At 42.3% G+C, this 23,595-nt stretch overlaps 1 protein-coding gene and 12 non-coding genes across 13 annotated transcripts in view; 12 read left to right on the top strand and 1 right to left on the bottom strand.

Annotated features, from left to right (window-relative positions):
- Positions 1–6,000: 6,000 nt before the first annotated feature.
- trnal-caa (transfer RNA leucine (anticodon CAA)) lies at positions 6,001–6,109 on the top strand. Its single transcript has 2 exons — positions 6,001–6,038; positions 6,064–6,109. It is a non-coding gene; the product is annotated as a tRNA-Leu (tRNA).
- A 93-nt stretch (positions 6,110–6,202) lies between these two features.
- Positions 6,203–6,311, top strand: trnal-caa (transfer RNA leucine (anticodon CAA)). The gene is made up of 2 exons: positions 6,203–6,240; positions 6,266–6,311. It is a non-coding gene; the product is annotated as a tRNA-Leu (tRNA).
- A 93-nt stretch (positions 6,312–6,404) lies between these two features.
- Positions 6,405–6,513, top strand: trnal-caa (transfer RNA leucine (anticodon CAA)). Its single transcript has 2 exons — positions 6,405–6,442; positions 6,468–6,513. It is a non-coding gene; the product is annotated as a tRNA-Leu (tRNA).
- A 93-nt stretch (positions 6,514–6,606) lies between these two features.
- Positions 6,607–6,715, top strand: trnal-caa (transfer RNA leucine (anticodon CAA)). Its single transcript has 2 exons — positions 6,607–6,644; positions 6,670–6,715. It is a non-coding gene; the product is annotated as a tRNA-Leu (tRNA).
- A 93-nt stretch (positions 6,716–6,808) lies between these two features.
- On the top strand, positions 6,809–6,917 carry trnal-caa (transfer RNA leucine (anticodon CAA)). Its single transcript has 2 exons — positions 6,809–6,846; positions 6,872–6,917. It is a non-coding gene; the product is annotated as a tRNA-Leu (tRNA).
- A 93-nt stretch (positions 6,918–7,010) lies between these two features.
- Positions 7,011–7,119, top strand: trnal-caa (transfer RNA leucine (anticodon CAA)). Its single transcript has 2 exons — positions 7,011–7,048; positions 7,074–7,119. It is a non-coding gene; the product is annotated as a tRNA-Leu (tRNA).
- A 93-nt stretch (positions 7,120–7,212) lies between these two features.
- Positions 7,213–7,321, top strand: trnal-caa (transfer RNA leucine (anticodon CAA)). Its single transcript has 2 exons — positions 7,213–7,250; positions 7,276–7,321. It is a non-coding gene; the product is annotated as a tRNA-Leu (tRNA).
- Positions 7,322–7,414: 93 nt separating this feature from the next.
- On the top strand, positions 7,415–7,523 carry trnal-caa (transfer RNA leucine (anticodon CAA)). The gene is made up of 2 exons: positions 7,415–7,452; positions 7,478–7,523. It is a non-coding gene; the product is annotated as a tRNA-Leu (tRNA).
- A 93-nt stretch (positions 7,524–7,616) lies between these two features.
- Positions 7,617–7,725, top strand: trnal-caa (transfer RNA leucine (anticodon CAA)). The gene is made up of 2 exons: positions 7,617–7,654; positions 7,680–7,725. It is a non-coding gene; the product is annotated as a tRNA-Leu (tRNA).
- A 444-nt stretch (positions 7,726–8,169) lies between these two features.
- Positions 8,170–8,278, top strand: trnal-caa (transfer RNA leucine (anticodon CAA)). Its single transcript has 2 exons — positions 8,170–8,207; positions 8,233–8,278. It is a non-coding gene; the product is annotated as a tRNA-Leu (tRNA).
- Positions 8,279–8,371: 93 nt separating this feature from the next.
- On the top strand, positions 8,372–8,480 carry trnal-caa (transfer RNA leucine (anticodon CAA)). Its single transcript has 2 exons — positions 8,372–8,409; positions 8,435–8,480. It is a non-coding gene; the product is annotated as a tRNA-Leu (tRNA).
- A 363-nt stretch (positions 8,481–8,843) lies between these two features.
- Positions 8,844–8,915, bottom strand: trnam-cau (transfer RNA methionine (anticodon CAU)). Its single transcript has one exon. It is a non-coding gene; the product is annotated as a tRNA-Met (tRNA).
- Positions 8,916–21,621: 12,706 nt separating this feature from the next.
- The window catches only part of ppargc1b (peroxisome proliferator-activated receptor gamma, coactivator 1 beta), an 82,735-nt gene continuing 80,761 nt past the window's right edge, over positions 21,622–23,595 (top strand). The window contains exon 1 of the mRNA XM_020594015.1: positions 21,622–21,875. Coding sequence (XP_020449671.1) covers positions 21,795–21,875 — 81 coding nt within the window. The 5' untranslated portion in view covers positions 21,622–21,794. The remainder of the gene's footprint in view (positions 21,876–23,595) is intronic.

The following is a 23,595-nucleotide window of genomic DNA, read 5'->3' as shown; positions in this document are numbered from 1 at the left end:
CCAGTGTTGTGTTGAAACTGGACAGCACAATAAACCTGACAGCATTAAATAATTAGAATTTCTCCTATATAGACAGGTAAACAACGGTAAATGTACCAATGAAAAGAGATGTGTAACACTCTAAACAAAGCCGGTAGTTGAGAAACCCCATATTTTAACTGGTATAACGCAGACATAGTAACTTCTCCAGCCTGACAACAATTCTCTCTAACGTTGCAGAAACAACCATGAACAGACGTGTGTTTTTTAAACTTACCATCAAGTCCTACCAAGTCGTGGAAACATCACTCCTTTCCAAGTAGCTCCAAGGTCGGTGAATCCAACCGGTGGTCGCTGCGTCTTCCCCCACACGACCACATACAGTCCCAAAGCAGTGAAATTAACTCCAACAGGTAGCGTAGTGCCGACAATAACATCATGGGTTGTTAATCCGCTCAATAACCAGTAACTCATCACATGCATCAGACACACTGGCCTAACGCAGTCAAAACAAACAGGTACTGTGCTCTGGGGGAGTCCAGCATTGATGAGCTGATCATTCACTGTGGCGGTGGCTTCACTTGCCAGCTGCTTGTAGGTTAGACCCGACCAGGTAAAACAGCGAGTCCCTGTACAGGAACGTTCCCCGACATGCAGTAACCTCAGGCCCTGTATTTTTCTCCACATCCTCTGGTCACAGAGCAGCAGGAGGAGGGAAAATATATCCATAAAACCAGGAGCAGTCAAAAAATTCCACTTTTACTAAGGCACCGGTGGATGTCAGGCAGGCTCACATGAACACAGAACTACCTGGAGATTATGACCATTGTCTTGAGAGCGAGAGTTTACGAGACTTGTATAAACCAAGCTGCTTCTACATAGAAGTACTAGAACATATGTACATCTTATGTTTTGAGCTTTAGGTCACATCTAAGATGATACTTCACCATTGTAACATTGTAGATAAATCAGAAAACAAGGAAAAGCATGCCACAGGCACTTCAAATGATAAGTAAGCAGATATAATAATAAAGTCTCATTGAGCCTCACTGCAGAGCTACCACATCTCCACATAATGAAAGTAATAAGAGCAATAAGACGTTTTAATGAGGCCGGTTTATTGAGTGTAGCTCTAGTTTAAATCTCTCATGGCAGCACTAGATTTACTAAAAATTGGGCCCTGGACTTAATAGGATTTAAAACGTTTTCTAACAGTTAATGAGAAATTGTTTAAAAAGACAGCTGAGTTCTTTTACAGCAGGGCAGCACTTTGGACTCGACCCCTGGACAAGTAACGAAAGTTTTGAAACTAATTAAAAAAGAATTGAGCACTGGACCCCTTAAAAACGTCAAGGTCAGAAAAATGTTCTTTTGTGGAAAAAGTGCAACTTTTTAAACTGGATTTACAGACTTTAAAGCAGTACAGAACTTTTTAGTAACAACAAATACTGATCCTCCCTGAATCTATCTGTCTAAATTGAACTGTGTTTAATAAAAATGTTTGAAGTGAATCTCCTGTAGAGGCTGCTGTCTAGCTGGAGGTAATCAGTGGCTGTGAGTCAGTCAAGGTGAGGTGGAATGCAGCTGGTCTGTCTCTATTATCTTTTCTAAAGCTCATCTTGCCATGTAGGATTTAGTGTTTGGAATGCTTTAGAGTTGAGGAGAATGTCATGAGCATAGTTACCTTTTCTTCTCATGCCCCTCTTACATATGGTTTCACAATTTCATTCTCCAACTTGTGTCTTTTTTGTGTGCATACACGTGTGTGTGCACATGCAGGCAGACATGCATGTATATACAGTCCAATCAGTATTCCTTGTAGTGACACAATTCGGCTCACGTTCCTTCTCTGACAGACGTACCAGAGCAAACAACGGAGTGTGGATCAGCGTGGCTGCTGTCCACCTGCTGCTGTGTTGACTAGAGGGCTAATATCTGACAAACATTACACTTATTTTGTGCATGACAGTGTCATACACATCGGCAACAAAGGCCTTATAATCCGTGCCCTCGGTTTTGTCACAGATTGATTTTGGAAAAGAAGAAATGCAGAATCAAGGGGACTCTGCTCCCTATTTATCATATGAGTTGGCGCAGCAACTATACTGTAAATCCTGTTATCTGAAGCTTTTCTAGCTTGTGATGCTAAAAACAAAGTTTGCAACCCTCCATCATAAACAAGTATTTTAACTTGATTAGTGGTTTAGTGGATACCTTGTACATATCAATCTGTCAAATCCAGACTGTATATAGTACTTTATTTTTATTCCTAATGCCACATTCCTTTGCTTGATTGCACATTAGTTCTTTACTTCTGTTCTCAGCCTTATACTGTTTACTTGCCCACTGCTGCCTTACATAAGGACATGTACATGCACATTGAGAGCCACTGTACCAGAGTCAAATTCCTCTTGTGTCCAACACACCTGGCCAATAAAGCTGATTCTGAAAATTCATAGAGTTTGAAACTATCAATTATCACAGAAGGAAAACATCATCACAAGATGTGCAGCTTTTAAAAACAACAGTGATTTGATGAGTGTTACAATGCCCCACACAACTTCAGTGTACAGATTGCTGGATGTGTTTTGTGCCTTCAAAATTAGCTTTGATCCAGGACCATCGCAATGCATAACATTCTGAATACACACCTCATGAATCTGGACATTTCAGTCAGATGGTATAAAATTTGTTACAGGAAGAATGTCCAAAACTCGACTTGCATTGAAGCTCACAGTGCTCCGCATGTCGCCGAGTGTGTGTTAGAAACTGAGCCGATGGAAAACACAAAGTTACTATGAAGAGTTAATGTTAGCATACTAGCTAGAGCAGCTTGTGATCTAAGAGTTAATATTAGCATACTAGCTAGAGCAGCTTGTGATCTAAGAGTTAACATTAGCATACTAGCTAGAGCAGCTTGTGATCTAAGAGTTAATATTAGCATACTAGCTAGAGCAGCTTGTGATCTAAGAGTTAATATTAGCATACTAGCTAGAGCAGCTTGTGATCTTGTGGCCACCAGCGGCAGCACTGAACTCTGCTGCTGAAAAGGATTCTAGTCAGTGAAGAAGGAAGAAATTCAGCACTTTCTTGGTTTTACATGGTTTGCATTGAATTTAATGGAAAACACATTTATATTTAAATAAATCAGGTTTATTGCTATTTCACACCTACCTGACTTTGTGTTGCTTCCATTCTCAGAGTTGTTGAGAAGTTTCCCTTCCACCCAGTGTGTTCATTTGTCCCAGCATTCTCAGTGTAACAAATGTAATGAGCTGTATGTGTTCCATTACGGCCTCCAGGACAGAAAGACAGTGCAATGATCCTAACTCTGATCTATCACAAACAATGTACATTTCAAAATGATGTGCAAACTGAGCTGTGCCACACTTCATTTCTGCCTCCATGATGTGACTGTAGTCAAGTGTGCCGCTGCTAACTAATAGCTAATACAAAAGGAGCAGCCATGTGCCAAAGGAATTAAGACGCATTAAGATGAACAACAGCATCCCAAGTTCAAATCATCCAGGGTCCATTGTTGTTGCCTAATAAAAGCACGCAATGCTTGCCCTCATAATACAAAAGCATACAATAGCAAAAGTACGTCAAAAGCTTTATAATTACACTGACTGTAGTCGAAGAAAACACAACTTTCCCTATGATAATCTGAAAACAGCCCTGGTTGCAGTAAAACACAGCTTAATGGGCTTCATGAGCACAGCTGGAAACAGGTCATTAACTGTTTAGAGTGTCTGACCAAAGCTTTTTTATATTAGGATGTAGAAATGATTGAAAACACCCTCACTGATGACTGCTCCTCACTGCTGCCCCTCTCTGCCTCTGCTGGAGGTTCAGTCCATTTTCTGTCTTTCTGAATGTTTGTTTTTGGCTCATTTGCTGCACTTCTCTTTCCTCCTCATGTCCCATCATTCCATCCCTCCTTCAGACTAGTTCCCACTTTGAACTCTTTTTTGTATTACCCTTGCCCCTCATCGCCATAATGCTACCATCTCATTTTTCAGGAGGTTAAGAATGAACTGTGCCCTGGGACATTAGGTCACCGTACTGCACTGTCATGGGCTATTCGGCCATGTTATAAATAAAGATTTGACCCCTAACCAAGATCTTGACCCTGTTTGCCTTGACCCTGTGCTACTCCATACCTTATTTGGAATCACTTTTTTTTTGCAAAGTGCTGTGTGAACATTATTTCTTCAGGGATCCAATATTTAGCTCCAGTTCCTTCTGCCCACTCTGCTACAGAATAGTTAGCAGGATACGCTTTCTGATGCCAACATTCAGTGTCACTACATGAGGTAGTGTGAGCTTCATGTTGTCCAGAGAAAAGCACGTTAATAGTTGTGAAATTAGTTTGTTTTTGGATTTGCATCCTTCAGCAATACAGTATTTTTTTCAAGGACTTTTCCTTTTATTTTCTTTTTTTTGTTTTCTTGCTGGTTTCATGTAACAAGTTTGTTGCAGAGCTGGAAAATGATTTGTATGTCACACAGATGGCCTCTGCTTTCACTCAAAGAGAAAAACATCTCCTGGTTCTTTCTTTACACTATGATGTGTGCGTATGTGCATGTCTGCCTGTAATGTCTACTTGCATACACCAGATGTGCTTGTGTTCCTTCAACTGGGCAGGCAGCAACGCGTGTCTGGTTCACCTGCCGGGCCACAGTGGAGAGGTTTAACAAACTAAACTGCCAACCAGACTAATGTGCTGTACTTAGGAAAGTGATGCTGAGAGAGTGGGAAGATGGAGGGGAAAGAGAAGGGAAGAAGCACCAGATGGCATGAACAAGGGAAAAATATAGGAAGCAATAGAGAAAGAACTGAAAAGAAAAGAGACAGAGAGTTTGTACACCTTGTTTGTCAGTACTTCATTACTGTCATGTCAGTGAAGTACATTTTAATTAGAAATTTACAATTGCAAGATTCAAGGATGCGTTTACCATAAGACTATTGTATTTCTTTGATAGATTTGATTTGATTTACATTTGTTCTTCCATAATTTCTTGCCTCTGTTAAATCTCATTAGAGGTAAATCTTGAAAAAGTAAGAGAGAGAAGCATGTCAGCTGCAGAACAGTGAGCAAACTCTTGAGAAGGAAGAGGAAGCAAGTGTGAAAGAAGACTAAAAAGAGGAGGAGAGAAGGGGTTGGAAGGGAGCATACAAGAGGGAAAGAAAGTAGAAACTGCAGGTGGAGAGAGTGTGATAGAAAGAAAAATGTGAAAGAGACAAGACAAGACAAGACCGCAGAGAGAAGAGATGGATGTGAATGAAAAAGAGAAGAGCATAGCTAATGGAAAAAGGTGCAAGGGAAAATCCCAAAGCATCAGCGAAGAGCAAGAGAGAGATTGGAACATGAGTGTGGAAAGACAGAGAGAGAGAAAGTCCAGAGTCATGTGACAGAGCAGCACATGTCAGCCGGCAGTGTCAAATCTCTCTCTCTCCCTCTGTCTTTCTCTTGCTCTCATTCCTTCCACTCAGATACAAGAGGTCCGTGCAGCCAATCAGGATGCAGCATCTTTGTATCCACTGCCTGTCTTTAGCTCTTTTCCAATCCTGCTCTGTGCTACTCTGTTGCTCTCCTCGCTGACCGCCTGACTCGCCAACACAGACGCTCTCATCCATCAATCTGTGGATTGTCAGAATCTGAATTAGAACCAGCTCTATAGGCTGCAGATGTTTAACCCTTTACATCCAGTTTCCAGAGTAGCAGTTTGTTTTTTCAACAAGACTTCATTTACAGTCAGTCGTCCATGAGAGAGCCCAGTACAGAGTACAGCTATACTAGCTATAGCATACCATTGGTCAGGGTGGTCGAGCGGTCTAAGGCGCCAGACTCAAGATAGCACCTTTCTAATCAATGAGAGTTCTGGTCTCCGAATGGAGGCGTGGGTTCAAATCCCACTCCTTATAGTTGGTTTTTCTTTACTGAACAGCAAGTGATGTTCATGGGCTCCTGTAATAAGTATAAATTATAGATTGGTATACTACAGCTATATATCAGTGGTCAGGATGGCCGAGCGGTCTAAGGCGCCAGACTCAAAGTAGCACCTTTCTAATCAATGAGCTTTCTGGTCTCCGAATGGAGGCGTGGGTTCAAATTCCACTCCTGACAGTTGGTTTTTCTTTACTGAATAGCAAGTGTTGTTCATGGGCTCCTGTAATAAGTATAAATTATAGATTGGTATACTACAGCTATATATCAGTGGTCAGGATGGCCGAGCGGTCTAAGGCGCCAGACTCAAAGTAGCACCTTTCTAATCAATGAGCTTTCTGGTCTCCGAATGGAGGCGTGGGTTCAAATTCCACTCCTGACAGTTGGTTTTTCTTTACTGAATAGCAAGTGTTGTTCATGGGCTCCTGTAATAAGTATAAATTATAGATTGGTATACTACAGCTATATATCAGTGGTCAGGATGGCCGAGCGGTCTAAGGCGCCAGACTCAAAGTAGCACCTTTCTAATCAATGAGCTTTCTGGTCTCCGAATGGAGGCGTGGGTTCAAATTCCACTCCTGACAGTTGGTTTTTCTTTACTGAATAGCAAGTGTTGTTCATGGGCTCCTGTAATAAGTATAAATTATAGATTGGTATACTACAGCTATATATCAGTGGTCAGGATGGCCGAGCGGTCTAAGGCGCCAGACTCAAAGTAGCACCTTTCTAATCAATGAGCTTTCTGGTCTCCGAATGGAGGCGTGGGTTCAAATTCCACTCCTGACAGTTGGTTTTTCTTTACTGAATAGCAAGTGTTGTTCATGGGCTCCTGTAATAAGTATAAATTATAGATTGGTATACTACAGCTATATATCAGTGGTCAGGATGGCCGAGCGGTCTAAGGCGCCAGACTCAAAGTAGCACCTTTCTAATCAATGAGCTTTCTGGTCTCCGAATGGAGGCGTGGGTTCAAATTCCACTCCTGACAGTTGGTTTTTCTTTACTGAATAGCAAGTGTTGTTCATGGGCTCCTGTAATAAGTATAAATTATAGATTGGTATACTACAGCTATATATCAGTGGTCAGGATGGCCGAGCGGTCTAAGGCGCCAGACTCAAAGTAGCACCTTTCTAATCAATGAGCTTTCTGGTCTCCGAATGGAGGCGTGGGTTCAAATTCCACTCCTGACAGTTGGTTTTTCTTTACTGAATAGCAAGTGTTGTTCATGGGCTCCTGTAATAAGTATAAATTATAGATTGGTATACTACAGCTATATATCAGTGGTCAGGATGGCCGAGCGGTCTAAGGCGCCAGACTCAAAGTAGCACCTTTCTAATCAATGAGCTTTCTGGTCTCCGAATGGAGGCGTGGGTTCAAATTCCACTCCTGACAGTTGGTTTTTCTTTACTGAATAGCAAGTGTTGTTCATGGGCTCCTGTAATAAGTATAAATTATAGATTGGTATACTACAGCTATATATCAGTGGTCAGGATGGCCGAGCGGTCTAAGGCGCCAGACTCAAAGTAGCACCTTTCTAATCAATGAGCTTTCTGGTCTCCGAATGGAGGCGTGGGTTCAAATTCCACTCCTGACAGTTGGTTTTTCTTTACTGAATAGCAAGTGTTGTTCATGGGCTCCTGTAATAAGTATAAATTATAGATTGGTATACTACAGCTATATATCAGTGGTCAGGATGGCCTAGGGGTCTAAGGCGCCAGACTCAAAGTAGCACCTTTCTAATCAATGAGCTTTCTGGTCTCCGAATGGAGGCGTGGGTTCAAATCCCACTCCTGACAGTTGGTTTTTCTTTACTGAATAGCAAGTGTTATTCATGGGCTCCTGTAATAAGTATAGATTGGTATACTAGCGATAGGGAAACCACTGGTGGGGATGGTGGAGGGGTCAAAGGTGCCTTACTCAAATCAACACCTTTCTAATCAATTAGACTTCTCTTCTCCAAATGGAGGCGTCGGTTCAAATTCCACTCCTGACACTTAGTTCTCTTTATAGATTGGTATACTACAGCTACATATCACTAGTCAGGACGGCAAAGGAGTCCACGGCGCCAGACTCAAGCTAGCATCTTTCTTATCAATGAGACTTCTGGTCTTCGAATGGAGGCGTGGGTTCAAATCCCACTCCTGACAGTTGGTTTTTCTTTACTGAACAGGAAGTGTTGTTCATGGGCTCCTGTAATAAGTATAAATTATAGATTGGTATACTACAGCTACATATCAGTAGTCAGGATGGCCGAGGGGTCTAAGGCGCCAGACTCAAGGTAGCACCTTTCTAATCAATGAGCTTTCTGGTCTCCGAATGGAGGCGTGGGTTCAAATCCCACTCCTGACAGTTGGTTTTTCTTTACTGAACAGGAAGTGTTGTTCATGGGCTCCTGTAATAAGTATAAATTATAGATTGGTATACTACAGCTATATATCAGTGGTCAGGATGGCCGAGGGGTCTAAGGCGCCAGACTCAAGCTAGCATCTTTCTTATCAATGAGACTTCTGGTCTCCCAATGGAGGCGTGGGTTCAAATCCCACTCCTGACAGTTGGTTTTTCTTTACTGAATAGCAAGTGTTATTCATGGGCTCCTGTAATAAGTATAGATTGGTATACTAGCGATAGGGAAACCACTGGTGGGGATGGCGGAGGGGTCAAAGGTGCCTTATTCAAATCAACACCTTTCTAATCTATTAGATTTCTCTTCTCCAAATGGAGGCGTGGGTTCAAATCCCACTCCTGACAGTTGGTTTTTCTTTACTGAATAGCAAGTGTTATTCATGGTCACCTGTTGTAAGTATAGATTATAGATTGGTATACTAACTGCACACTATGGCAATAAAATGGAAGATGAGTGAAGTGAGGACTTTTTGTGCAACACAAGAAAACGATGCTTGGCTGCTTTGCACCTTAGCAGAGGATGGTTTCGATCCATCGACCTCTGGGTTATGGGCCCAGCACGCTTCCGCTGCGCCACTCTGCTCATGAGTGCTTGCGTTTTTGCTTGCTTTTTTTTTCCGATTTTGCTAGGAAACTACATACCTCCATGTGTCTTTGGAGTACCTTTTCCTTATTGAACTGAGCCCAAATTAGCATACAAACTTGAGTTGGAATGCTCCTGAATGTCCAAGTTCGAAGCAGTGAAGAGAATAGAAGTGAACGTGAGCTAATTATACACAGCAAAAACTAGTCGTTGAGTTACGTTTTGGAATTTTCAGAAGTCAACTATTCTACTTCCCCAGAATGAAAAAGTGGAACAAAAAGTGATTGGAAATAACAGTTTGCAATGGAAGTTAATGAATTTGCAGGCACTGTGAAAAAACTGAAAAGTTCTCCTTTCTCCTGTCGTTATCAGGATGTCAGTCAGACCGCATATAGATGAGGACATTTGGAAACACTTCACGTTTGTGCCTGAGTTTGTCACTTGTGTGAGCATGTGCGACACAATGTAGGACATATAATAAGGAAAATGACAATGATGGATCCATCCATCCATTATCCATACTGCTTATCCTGCAGAGGGTCACAGGGGGCTGGAGCCAATCCCAGCTAACATTAGGCGAGAGGTGGGGTCCACCCTGAACAGGTCGTCAGTCTTGATGGTAATGATGTTAGGTGAAAAAAGAAGCACATTAGATTCTGATGGAGAGCTATAGGAGGGAGAGGTGAGAAGGGTGGAGGTGGTGAAAAATAGATGAAATGAAGAACAAGAGAGGGAAAGGAGAACTTAGAGGAGGTGAAAAACGCTAATGGAGTAAAGAACAGAAGAAAAGTAAAGGGGCTGGAGCAGGAAGGGGAGCAGGAAGGGGAGGAGATGGTCAAGAGGAGGAGGAGCACAAATGATGAATGAAGGTGCAATTATAATGAAGCAGACGATATTGAGGAATACAGGAGGAAGAGGAGTAAAATGACACGTAGTGTAGGAGACAGAGTAGAAAGGTGGAGGAGGTGATGCAAGGCACGGGACAAGCAGAGGAGAGTAGCTGTGTAAATCAAAGAAGAAAAGGGCCTGAATTGATTTTTTGTCTTCTTCTCACCAGTCTCTAATGCAGCCACTACCCCAAGTTTCTAGTTTACTTGTAAGGATCTACTCTCATATAATACTATCATTAGCTGTTAATTATACCATTAATCATCACAACTACATGACTAACCCAAACATACAAGCTTCAACTGAACTTATCCCAACTTTAGCCCTTAATCCAAAACCAGTCTCTAAAATATTGTTAATATCAAGGTTTTACTGCAAACACAAAATGGTCCCCATAAAGATACATGTTGACAAACACACACACAAACAAAAAACTCATAAAGTGTGCTACTGACTGTGGGTCGAGGCAGGTGGCCACCCAGTTGTGTCCTTCTCTTAAATGGAGCTTTTCCTCCCCACTGTCACCACCTGCTTGCTCAGGGGGCATTTGTTGGGTTTTCTTTATAATACTGTCGGGTTACTCTGTAAATTGAACTGAACTGAATTGAGGTCAGATTTGGCTCACCAACAAAAACATGTCAAATAGCAAAAGAAAAAAGTTTGAACTATAACTCACCTAAGTCTACAGTTTCATTGATCTCCTGCTTTGACACAGCTGGGGCTGATCATGCCCACCTCCCTCCCAGATCAATGAACACGTGACCCACCTATGAAATAGGCCACCGCACTAATTGATAACAGCAAACAAGCCACAGCTTCCTGAAATGCACATCAGTAGAAGATGTGGTCTGTCTGTGCTGCTGTGTGTAATGTCTCCGGACAGCTTTATGAGATGTTAATATATGAGGCTGATATTAGCCTTTTATTAAAGTTTGATTGAAACCATTTTTATTGCTGCATTTATCAATAAGGCACTGGTTGTTTATGGGGGTGGGGGGCTTAACCTGAATTGATAGTGATGCAGCACAGGATGCCATCTGGGGTGTGTATCTCTCCCTCTCACATGATTCAATACGTATCTTGATACATGGCCCATGATTTTGATTCGATTCAGCAGGTATTCAGGTTTAACTTAGCTTTTATTTGAAAGACTATGCATACATTAAAGTAACTGTTCAGTGTATAAACTTAAAAAGAGTTAGCATTTCCTCAAAGCAGCTTTGTACTTCAAGCAGCAAAAACCAAACAGATAAAACATGGTGTCTGCTCTTTTTAACAGTAAACAATGGGCCCTGGTAAACCCCCAGCTGCTGTTTCACCTTATCACGCAGAGCTGGAATGCATTAACCCCCTTAAATCCTGCTGACTTGTTATTGTGTGCCTCAGTTTCAGAGTCACTGTCATTTGTCTAAATCCCATATTTTCAACAATACAGGTCCTTGCAAATCAAACAGTTTGTAGCTTCAGTTACTGACTTCAGCCCAACCAGGTGGAGTTATCAGCTGATGCACTCTTAAAGCAGCTGCTAACACTAGCACTGTTATCTGTCTCAGGCTGACTGTGCTAGCAGCAAACCGTCCTGTTTCCATTGGTTCAACAGTGTGTTGGCTTTGTAACGTCTAGCACGGTCCGTGCTAAGGGGCTTTCAGATAGGATGTGGCATGCACAGCGCCACGCATCACATAGAAGTGAATGGGTTCAAAAGCAGAGCGCAGTGCCCACCACATCCTACCTGAAAGCCCCTTTACTCCTCCCGGTGGTGTATACTCTGAGGTAGCTGCTAACACTAGCACTGTCTGCTCCTACAGCTATCTGTACTGCACATGTCTTTTTTCCTGGACCTATGTTGTTAAGAAGGAGGCGTGTTTGAACGCCAGAAGGAGATGGTGCATAAACACACACACATGCTGTGTTTTCATTCCTTGTGGGGACTTTACATTGACTTACATTCATTTCCTATAGACTTATCCTAACCTTAACCAGAACCACTACTTGCCTAACCCTAACCCTGACCCTAACCTTAAACCATGTTGCCACAAGGATGGCTGAGTCCCCATAATGTGTGTTAACAGGTTTTGGTCCCCATAATGTGAGTAATACCAAGGCAATAGAGTGAGTTACATGTTGTAGCTGTAATGGGAATTTAATGTTTGGTGTAAATTCAATTACATCGTTATCACTGCTGTTTAGTGTAAGGGAACAATATCGAATGGGACTGGAGAGGGAAACGTGGGGTGAGAAAGAGAGAATAAAATCATGGCTGAAACATTTAAGGAGATGAGGTAGAACATGGAATTAGAAGCTGCTGACAGGGAGAGAGGAGGAGAAAGGGGCTGAGCTCAGTGAATAAATAATGACCTGTGTTTGATGTGATGCAGCAAAAGACCAGAACGAATTATTATTTCCAGTAAGTCCTTAAAGTTACATAAAGTTTACATTTTAGACATATCCCTAAGCTTTTGCAAAACAAAGTGCGAACCAGTGCATTTTTACTTGTATGCAAAGATATTCAAGACGATTCAAACAGATCGCCTCAACAAACAACCACCAGAAAGTCTGAAATAGCCATTTTCTCCACAAGATGTTTTCATTATGATATTATTTGTTGTCTACAAGTGGACGCACAAGTGGACACTCACATGACAGTGTGTTCAGTAGTGCAGAGGTAAAGGTCAACCTGCTGGCAGAGCGAGACAGAGAATGGCTGAGAGAAGGAGTGAGCGAGTGAGTAAGCGAGTGACTGAACTACACACTGCACAGGATGAATTAATACCTATATCACTTAGATTCACTCCACACACTATTTCTCCTTTAGCCTTTCACCAGATTGGCCAACCAAGTAATGAAATTCCCTTGTTACATATCAATGATCCCCGCTGCCTTGAATTAAATAGCACCATAAATCAGAGAGCTCTTGATTCAGTAATGTCCTCTGCAAGATTCCTTTAAGGTTGAGAAAAGCAAATTGATTCATTTTGAGAACCCTGCCGCTAAAACTAACACAGGCGGAGGTGGGTGGTGAGTCTCGGAGCTAATGTTGGGTTTTTCATCAGCGCTGTTTAAAACTGATGTCAACAACAAGTTTATCAAAAGTGGAACCTGCACTGGTGATATTCATCTTCTGATCTGAATATCTGTGTCAAACTGCAGCAAAATTTGCATTTCTATTTGCATCTCTGACTTTCTGAGTGTTTAAGTTATACTTGACTTTACATAATCAAAGTTCGATTGCTGCGATAAAACAGATTGTGCCTTTTAGAATCAGTAATTTACTGCTATTTATTATGATTTACTAGGTCTTTATGGAGATATTTAATACTCTAAGTGTTACACTGGTGCACAGCTCACGTATTTTATTGGCCTGTTTCACAGTGAAACGTCTTCCACTGGCCCTGCTGTGAGGCTGCTGTGCTGGCTCGCTGGCAGCGTGGCTGAATGTCTTTAGTGTGTCTGGCTCGCTGACTGTTTGGCTTGCTGACAGACTGCTTCTCTGTCTGTCTATTTAAAGCTTAAAAGTACTTGAATCCTGACAGAGAGGCAATAAGACAATGGAGGAGTGGACAATGAGTCTGTTCAGTAAAACTATATTAGTATTAGCAGTAAAATGGACCTAATTGGAAACAGGAAAACTGATCATTTTTAAAAATGGAATATAATTTTAAAATATATGTTGAAAAGTTAGGCATAATTTTAGTCTAGCACATGGTTCATGTAGTTGGAAACAGCAGGGCACAGCATTGTATTTTCTAAGCCCATTAGAAGACTTGAACCTTTCACCTGGCAAAGTACTCGCAGTAACACCTGCAGTTGTCAGGTACATGTATCCCTTCGTCTGCTGTCACATCCTAACAGCTGTGTGACCCCTTTGTGTGTTACTGAAGCACAAGATGCAGCACCAAGTGTGTCAGTGATGAGGACTGGTTTGTCGGAGGAATTCTCCATCGCGGCAGAACTGTAACGTCATTTATGCCCCCGCATACTGTTACCAAAGCAACAAATGCAGATACTTATGGTTAACAATGCCTTAAATGTAGGAGCTTTTGATTACTAGTAGCACTATGGAGCAGTGCATTGTCAGTTGTATCATGCATGTGAACACACAGTGGTGGCACCAGCAAATGAAGCAGCATGCTAACAGTGGCAAGGACGAAAACTGCAATAAAAATGTGTATAAACAATTCTTATGATTTAAATATATAAAAATTGGCTGAGCAAAGCATTTATGAGAAAGGAATGTGTTCAATGTGTTTGTTAGGCCTCAAGGATACACACATTTTGCGAACATGCAAATCCTTCCTGAAAAACATTGTGACGAGTCTGTCCTAAAGTTCACCATGGAGGAACAAATGAGACCTGCAGTGCGAACATAGTGTCAGGCCATGTGACCTCCTGGCTGGCTGGCTGCATGACTGACTGGCTCTCTGATTGACGAGCTGCCTGTCTAGATTAGTATGTACCGATGTGCTCCTCTGTCCTGGTTGGTTATATTTGGCACATTTCTTGCATGACTGAGTTCCTCTCAGCCACTGACTGTTTGACCTGCAGCTCATGAGATGAGTAAGCATTAAGTGTTGTAGAAAGATCAGCTGTTTCTGATCAGGTTTATTCACACTGAGTAAACCTGATCAGAATCCCATAATCCCATGTTCACTTGGCTGTTAGCAGGACACCGTGGCAATTTTGTTTGCCAGTCCACAATTACTGGTCTGACTTGCAGCGGCAGGAGGTGGTGCTGCTGACAGCACTGCCGCTGGCTGAGGTGCATCTGAATTGTTGAAAGATTTACGGATAGTGCTCCATCTGTATTGATCTGTTGTGGCAAGAAGGTGTGGACCACATTCAGAGAGCTTCTCCCACATGAACAAAATATACATGTAGTTCAAATGCTGTTTGCAAACAGTAAGTACTGCAGTACTGTCAGGAATCCCAACTCTGTGCTCTGCTAGTGTATTAATCTCAGCGATTCAAGTACATTTATTATGTTGTGTTCATTCTGGCACGTTGTTTGTCTGAAATAACATCATGTGGTGCTTTCAGGATGAGATACACAGTGACCCATCCACTGCACCTTTTGCTGATATATTTGTAGCAATAGGTTTGTCTAAAACTCTAATCATGTAGTTTATGCACGTTTTCCTTTTTAGAAGTGGGGTACTGTATATCACCTCACCGCGCTGGATGTTTATGTCTTCACAAGATGAATCTATGTTTTTTGGCAACTGACTAAATTTCCACTTGTTCAAATGATGCAACATAGTCTTGTGGTCATAATGACATTTACTCTGGACATTCATTGTCGTCAGAAGATAAACTATGAGCTTTGGAAAAGTCAACGTGCACATAAACAGAGATTCACTAGCGACTGTACGTACTTACTTTCATGACTGAGACTTGTTGACTTGGCTGCAGTGCCCCACTGAATGAGACCTGCCCCCGAAAATACACTTGTTTTAATTTACCTAGACCCTCAAGATGAGGAGGCGGGGTCGCTCTTACATTTAAGAATAATTTTAAATGTACTTCTGTACCTTTGGGCAGTTTTTCCTCTTTTGAATTGCTTAGCATTTTATTAGATTTCAAGTTTCCTATAATTGTGTGTCTTAATTTATAGATGACCTAAGGTAAAGTTAATCTCTGGCTGGGACTTTGCTGTTCTGCTCTCCTCTGTTACGACCAAATATGATAGAGTCATAATTCTTGGAGAGTGTAGTATACATATTTGTTGCTCTTCTGTGTCTTCATTTAATAAATCTCTGTGCAACTCTGACACAGTGTACACAGCCCTACCCATAGCAATGGGCATAGTCTCAACCAGGTGTTCTTGTTTGGAATATTATAGTTTGTCTGTTTGCAAAGTAGAGAATCAATAGTGCAGCAAACTTAGATCCTTTAAGAAAACCTCCTGACAGTGCACCATGGAAATACATATTGTGGAAAAAGCAACTACTTTCTGGAGCAAAATTTGAAAACCATCTTCATCTGGATGAGATGAAGCTATTTTTCTTCTTCTACAGTATATGTGAAGGTACAACCAGTGCAATGCACAACTTTCCCTGAGGTCACCGTGACCTGTGGGCAGAGTTCAGGTCAGCAGATGTCAAAGCACAGAAGAGGATGTACTGTAACCTGGAACGTTATGGGAATGTTCGCTCAGATACAGTACTTGCCTCTAAGAATACCCAACACATACCGGGCCTGCTTAGCAACAGTCAGCCTTGTTTTTGCCTTGGCAACTGCAGCCTGAGGACTAAACATTACTGAGATGTCAACACGGATGATCTCAATGCTGCTAAGACATAATCTCAGTGTACAGTTAGAGACCTGGATTGTTTTTAGTGTTTTTGTGGTGGTCCACTGCAGCTCAGTGTGATTTACTGAGGTACTACCTCCGCCTGGGTTTCTGCAGCTTATAACTCATTTGTCATCTTGAGTGCAGGTTTCTTTTACGTTTATTTGTTTAGTTGGCCCCAGCGGTATTTCCTTGTCTCTGCTGCACATTTTGTGTTTCTTCTCTTTGTCCTTTAGTTTTTATTGTGTGTGCACTGAGATAACTTGATATAAAGAAGCACAGCGTTGCCTGTGGTTGGGAGGTGTTTCCCCAGGGAGTATTTTTAAAGGACAACTTAGTTTGGAGAGTATGCTGCAAAAGCAAACCGCTCTCAGTGTCCTTGCTCTCCTCACTGATCCACTGTCCTTCTCAGGAATATTTTTGCTGCACTCATCGATAGCCTAGTCTCACCTCTGATGTTTGACCTGGATGCCTGTTTCCTGTGATGGTGTAGAAGTTGAAAGCTGTGCTGTTGTTGACCTTGGCGTCAGTCCTTCTGGCTCAGAGGCATGGCTAAAGACTGAAAACATAAATTTTAAATATAGTAACATAAGAAAAGGACATCACTGGATCACCTACTTGGAACAGTATGTGAGCAATCCAGTCATGCTGGCTATTGAGGCCACCACAGAGCTTGCAGATACCCTGCAACCTTGCCAGTAGTAACCTCACAAATAGAGCAAGGTTACTATTTTTACCAATTGTTACAAACTGTAATGATTTTAGCTCCAGACATACTGTACACATACAAAACAAAAATAACATGCTGCTTTGGTGTGTGTTGATTAATGACGTGGCAAACCAGGCACCAAGTCCCAGACCCTCAGGGCCACACAGGTCCCAGGTTCACTGCACTGTAGCAATTGTTTTGGGTTAATTAGATGACTGCGAATGACTTTGGTAATATCCACCACTGAAGGAGAACATATGCTGAGTCGCACTGCAGTGGTAAATCTCCACACACTCAGAAATGATTTAATTGATTTATATTAGGTTTACATGGCACATATTCCTAAATATTTTTGTGCTCTGACAAATGATGGACTAATGCAAATCCACTGAATCAGTCAGCTGGATAAACTGCACTTATTGTGTACTTGTTGTGTACTTGTAGGTAACAGGAGTGGGAGCTATAATAATAACTTGCCTGAATATCAGGTTCTAGTACATGTTTGAAAACAGGGAGGATTTACTGAACTGTACCACCTCAGTGTTTCAGATCAGCATCACCAGCCTTGATTGTGCTAAACTCTTATTTCTGCAGTTAAGATAATCAAGTATTCTGATTCTGATTCTGGTATTGTGAAAAATATGTTTGTGTAATGATTGAGAAATACACACAATATGTAGGTTATGAAATCAACTCAAGTGAGGTGTTCCATTAGATTAAAGTAAACTTGTTTTTGGCTGCTGTTGTTGCATAACAATGCAGAAATAAGGAAAGTGTAAGACTCACTTTGTTGTTTTCTCAAAACAAAACTTGTTGTGTAACTGTGTTCCTGCTCCTGTGGTTGCATGTGATGGATTTCTCTGTGTGTGACCGCTGAACATTGGTGCAGAATGCCAACTTGCAGCGAAGCCTTTGCTCCTTGAGTCCCAGACACTGACTGATTTTTTTGACCAAAACATTTTGGCCAATTATTCACGCAGGAAGAACTAAATGGAGCCAGAAGAGTACATCCAAAATACATCCCCGATGGCTGTTTCACAAGAGTTTAACGGTGTTTAAAAGATGAATATTTCTTATATTGCATATTTATATTGGATTAGAACACCTTGGTGTGGTTTATGATATTTTATGACCACCTGTCTTCAATAGGTTTGACTGGTTTAACGAGCAGCAGTTACTTTGTTTCGTTTGGTCCCATTAAACAATGTTACAGGCAGAGACGAATCCTGAGACGCACTGTGATGGTTCAGAAGTGAAGCTGCTGCCTGAAAATTTATTCTTTAACACCTTCAGTCTTGTCAAAAGGAAGAGGAAGATGACGGTCTCCAATTCAGTTTGCTGGTTAATACCATAGACATGTGCACAAATCAACACACGTGATTGGTCTTTCTGTCTCTGTCTGTTTCTTGTACTTCTATACTTGTGAGGACACTCATGGCGAGCACCTTACTCCAACCTTAAAGACTAACTAGTAAATCACAACTTGAATTTCTTGTTTGTTGTGTTAGACGTCTTTTCTATCAGTTATAAAATCACTGTGCTCACCAAAGTAGTGGCTGGATTCTAGAAAACAATCTGATCTGTCAGACTGTCACACGGGTTTTAAACAAGTAATCTAGTCACTGGATTTAGAGGTGACACTCAAAATGCACAGTAAGTTCATTTGAACAAGATGCTGGTTCGTAGACTGTTTTCAACACTTTGGATAGTGATCTCACCGCTAACCTTCAGGTTCTCCTTCAAACAAATGTTGCTAACTTGTGGGCTTTTATCTAAAACCTCTCTGCTCAACTTTCTGCTCGTGTGTCCTTACTCAGTCTTGTAGTCGAGTCACTAAACCTTGAGTCTTGAGTCCCCAGTGTTCAGTCAAGCCCGAGTCACCAAACAGTAGTCTGAGTTGAGTCCCTGTTACCTGAGTCTGAGTCATCAAGGTTTACATTACATTTTAAGAGATTAATTAGTGTGCAACACAATAGCTAAACAAACACTCTCATAAGCAAACACACACACACACACATACACAGACTCCCTAAATGTGAACAGTGTACACTTTGATGGAAATGTGCCAGATGCAGCACGGTCGGTGCAGGGCGAACAGGTTTTAATATCAATATCTTACACCAAATTACTATTGCCTATAACAAAAAATAAGTCAGTCCTCATCCCCAACTTCGGGGTCTGTATGCAGTCAATACTCAAGTCCAAGTCCAAGTCGAGTCCTCATTTTTAGGACTCGAATCGGACTTGACTCACTGTCCTTACCTGTGAGATAGCTAACAGTACTTTGGTGCGTTGTGTATGTTACTGTGACAGATATGAACAATGGTCAAAACTACAGAAATAACACAAAGTGATTTCAATGTCAAAAAGCAGTTTAGTTAAGTTTAAACATGAATTGGTCCTCACACAGATCACAGATGTACAGTACCTCTATCTTTGTGAGGACACTCACTGACGTAATGCACTCCCTAGCCCCTTACCCTGATATCAACCATCAGAACTAAATGCCTTACCTTAACCCTAACCTAAACCTGATTCTAACCTGAACCCTCAAACCAAGTCTTAACCCTCAAGCTGAGGGCCAGCCAAGGGTCACTGTGGTCAGCCAGACTTTTGAAAGTCAAGCAGACTTGTTGTGGCCATCACCTGCCCCAGACAGTTACCCTTTTTCACACACAAACACACAGGCACACACAGTCACAGAGCAGAAAGGCCCTGTGCTGCAATGCAGTGATAACTTTACAGTCACTGATGCTTGATTTTCCCTTCTGCTTTACATCAGTTGCTTATGGGAGAAGCTACAATGGAGATATTCTAATGCAACAACAGCACAGAACGCCATAAAAACCCCATAAAATTTTATATTCCACTAAAGGTTTGCATCATGTAATCATTTTAGTGCATGATGTAATATAAAGTATTTTGGAACTCATATCATGTAAAGAAAAATTAATGAATCCCCAATGAACCAGAGTGAATTCTGACAGAGCCCATTTTAAAGTGTTTTAAAGTGTCATGATGCTGACGTGAAGCCGACCGTCTCCCTGTTGGATCTCATTCAATCCTCAATGCACTGGCATTCTCGCAAGCTTCATGACTCGCTGTCATGGAACTTTTTATATCCAAAACTCTTTTAGCAGAAGTAGTTTACCACTCAAATGTTTTCATCAGACAAATGTCTCTGACAGGCAGCAGCAAATGAAGCCAGACAGCCCCGGTTTTAGTTCAAGCATGTTCAGCTTTCATTACAAAGGAGGAGCCATATGTGACATCTCCATCAAGTGACGAAACAACTGCAGGGGAATGCAGTACAACTGCAGCTCTAATCACACAGGATGGGATTTAAACAGTGGAAAATGCCCTTTGTGAAAATGTTTTCAATCGCTGCACGTTGGCATTTGTCACTGAAGGGCAAAGCTCAAGTTAAAGCATCAATCAGTCGTCGATGTACACTACCAGTCACAGGTGTGGACACACTTTCCTACTCAGTTCAATGGGAAAGTGTGTCCACACCATTGACTAGCAGTATTTAGTGCCTGAATTCAGACAAAGCCATATTATGTGTCAAGTCGGGTTTAAGGTTGATTGGCTTGTCAGAACAGGGACATCATCCTGTTTCCCACCCTTAAGTGGTTGATGTAAAGCAAACTGGAGCCCTATTGTCAGAACGAAGCTCAGAGGTGACTGATGCAAAATCCCTGGACATGTAGTGAGTTTAGACAAACTGGTGCTTGATTTAGCTTCTAGTAGACCTTTCATTTACAGTATCTGCCCAAGGGACAGTGCTGGGTTGCAAATAAATGAAGAAGTAACTAATTACTTTTGTTGTTAACTTATTAGTGAAGTAGTGTAATAGGTGTTGAGTAACTGATTACATTTTTCAAACAACTTTCCCAAAGCGTTTTAGAGAAGCACCTGTAGCACTGATGAGTGAACAAACGTTCAAAACAAACATCCCACATCACTGCATGTATCAGGTCTGACATGCTGTTAAAATGGAAACGTCTGTAATCAGTGTTCCTCATCAGCTCACAGTGTTGTGACTAAAATAGAAGATTTGTTTTTTCTTTAGCTACATCATCAACTCTGCCAGGTAAATGACTGACAGTGTTTCTAGTGCCCAGCAACAGCAGCAGGGTGACCTTCATGTCAGAACAAAGGCAGAGTGGTGCAACTAGAGCCGCGAAGCCTTCACTCCCGTCCTGACCGGGTCCTTTGTATTTTGTATTTGTAATAATCACCGGCAGGCTGATACAGGTTGCTCGGAATGAAAGAAAACCAATTTAGTTTAATGTGAACTTGTTTGTATTTGGGTTTAACAATAAGCAAAAATGTTGAATTCTTAATCACAGGTGATACATATGGAGTTTTATGACTATTAACCAGTGGTCAATCAACATTGAGACATTAGTGGTGTATAAATACCGTCCACAGATGAGGAAATCACTGAGAAACCTGTCGGCCATCGGATTGCTTTACAGGAGTTACTCCTCTTGCAGTACAAACGGAGGGAGTGGTACAGTGAAACACTAGTATGAGTTGGAGGCTGCTAAAATCAGTGGCTGTGCTATGATTTCACTTTTCTCTCCACTGAAATGATAAAATGTAGCTGAAGAACAGAATCAAATGTTTTTATTTTCAAACACCTCATAAATGCACAATGTATTCATATGAAATCCAGGATATGATATTTGAAAATCGACTCAACCTGAAATACCTTCTTCTTTAGCATTCAAACAAATGCCTATATTTGTATGTAATTATCATCAAGTTGTAGTGAATTAGTGTCATTTACAGTTGATCCAGTAACAGTCAAATGAACCCTCATTTTGCCGTGGGACCACCTGAACCCAGTGCCTTGACCCCTGGATGTCCCAGACTACACTTTCTCTTGCTGTGTATAAACAATGCGCCCCCTGCAGGCGGCCTTCCTCCACTGCTCCTCCTCCTCCTATACTCCGCTCTGACTCCACTGCTCCTCATTCACTAGAAGATGGCGGACTGCGCTCCACTATTAGATGAGGAACTCTCGTCCTTTGTCTTCAGTTACCTGACAGAAAATTCCTGCAGCCAGGTAAGATCCCGGGCTCTGTGGACGCACGGGACTTTGGGCTTTGCAGACCGGGATGCGCCTTGCGAGACGCCGGGCGTGGTGCACGCTATGCCCGGCTGATGTGAGCCTTTCGACCGGCTTGTCAGCAGCATCTCGCCACGGCGCGACCCGGCGCCTCGGTCTGCGTGCATGTGGTTGGTTGTGTGAATGACTACTATGTCAGAACGTCTGGCTTTCACGTGTTTTTGGAGGAATGTCATCGGCCATTGGCAATGAGGCAGCCTGACGGATTAAAACTAGTAAATGTCCTGTGCTGGTGCTGAACGCAGAGAGCAGCCGGTGTGTTCCTGCTCGGGGAGGATTATTTGGTATGCAGAGAGGCGCTTTGGAAACTTTTGACGCATTCTTGAGCCAAGTTTATTGTCAGTGCCGGAGACCTGTACACGTGGTCCGCTCTGAGCGCATGGACTTGGCCTGAACACTAATGTCATATTATGTCACTATGACACTGATCCACTGCTTTCAGACTGTTTGGCTTTAAAATCTATGGAGAGAAAAGACAAACTTGTCTTTTTAGTTGAAGCATTTCTCGGCTGGTTGGATATTTGACAGTTGAATTTCTTTTTCTGGCAGATTCTAAGCGGATGTTTAATAAAATGCTCGTTTGTAGAAACACTGCAGTGCGTTGGAGCCGTGTCATTTATGCGTCCACTCCACTATTCTGGCCACAGCACCGTGGTCTTAACGGGGCATCTCCGTGCTTGGTGTTGGTGCGCTGCAAAGTTCAGCAACTCCCACCTATGACTCCTGTAATTTGGTCAGATTGGTCGTTTAATCAGGTGATGATCTAAAAAGATCGAGGTGGACAGGGGGGCTTTGGTCAGATGATAAAGTTGGTGCGATTATACGTTTGTGTAATTATTTGGCAGCGGTTCCAGAATGTTTGTCTGGCTCTCACGGCTGTGTGCTTTGGCACAATGAACTATGGATCCATGTGCATGTTCCAGAGGAGGTGGTGACAGTGCCTCCAGTGCGGGGGTCGCAGGGAAATGTTGCTCTGAATTTCCAAGGAAGCGTGAAGAAGCCAAGCTGCGTTCAGAAACATTAGCACTAAAGGGATTTCGTGCTTTTTGGCAATCGCACGCAACACAAAGCATAAATTCACACTTGAAACGAACGAATAAGATCATCAATGAACATCGGGATACGTAAAACACACCGGGCAGCACATGTTAAAATAATATGGGAACTTTAGAAGTCGTGCTCCATTTAATCCCAGATTAATCTCCGAGTGGTGTTCAGCAGATCTGTAAACTGCATTTCGCATTTTCGAGGTGAGCGTGTGCACTAGCGACAGGTGCTGGCTGCTACCTGGACGTGGACGGGAAACGATACACCGGCTCATTTCCGGACCGGGTTTGCTGATGCATTCAGTTGTCCAGTCTGATCTTCACCTCCCTCTGAAGAGACACACTCACGGATTATTACCGTGCATGTAAACCCCAACACAATGTGTCAGTGGAGCTGGACCCCAGGTGTTTACTGCAGGCGGTGTGATACAAGACCGCGTCGTGATGATTGATTGCAGGGGCACTGGAGTGTGTGTGTGTGTGTGTGTAACGCTGCTGGGGTCCAGGGAGACGGGGCTATTTTTGATGTGTAGCAGTGACACACACACACACACACAACACAGTCAGGTGTGCAGTGCATAATGTTCCTGCCCCCCCCCCCCCCCCCTGCA

Source organism: Monopterus albus, unplaced genomic scaffold (assembly GCF_001952655.1).
Source record: "Monopterus albus unplaced genomic scaffold, M_albus_1.0 scaffold21.1, whole genome shotgun sequence".
Taxonomy (NCBI): Eukaryota; Metazoa; Chordata; class Actinopteri; order Synbranchiformes; family Synbranchidae; genus Monopterus; species Monopterus albus.
This window is presented reverse-complemented; position numbering and strand designations above follow the sequence as displayed.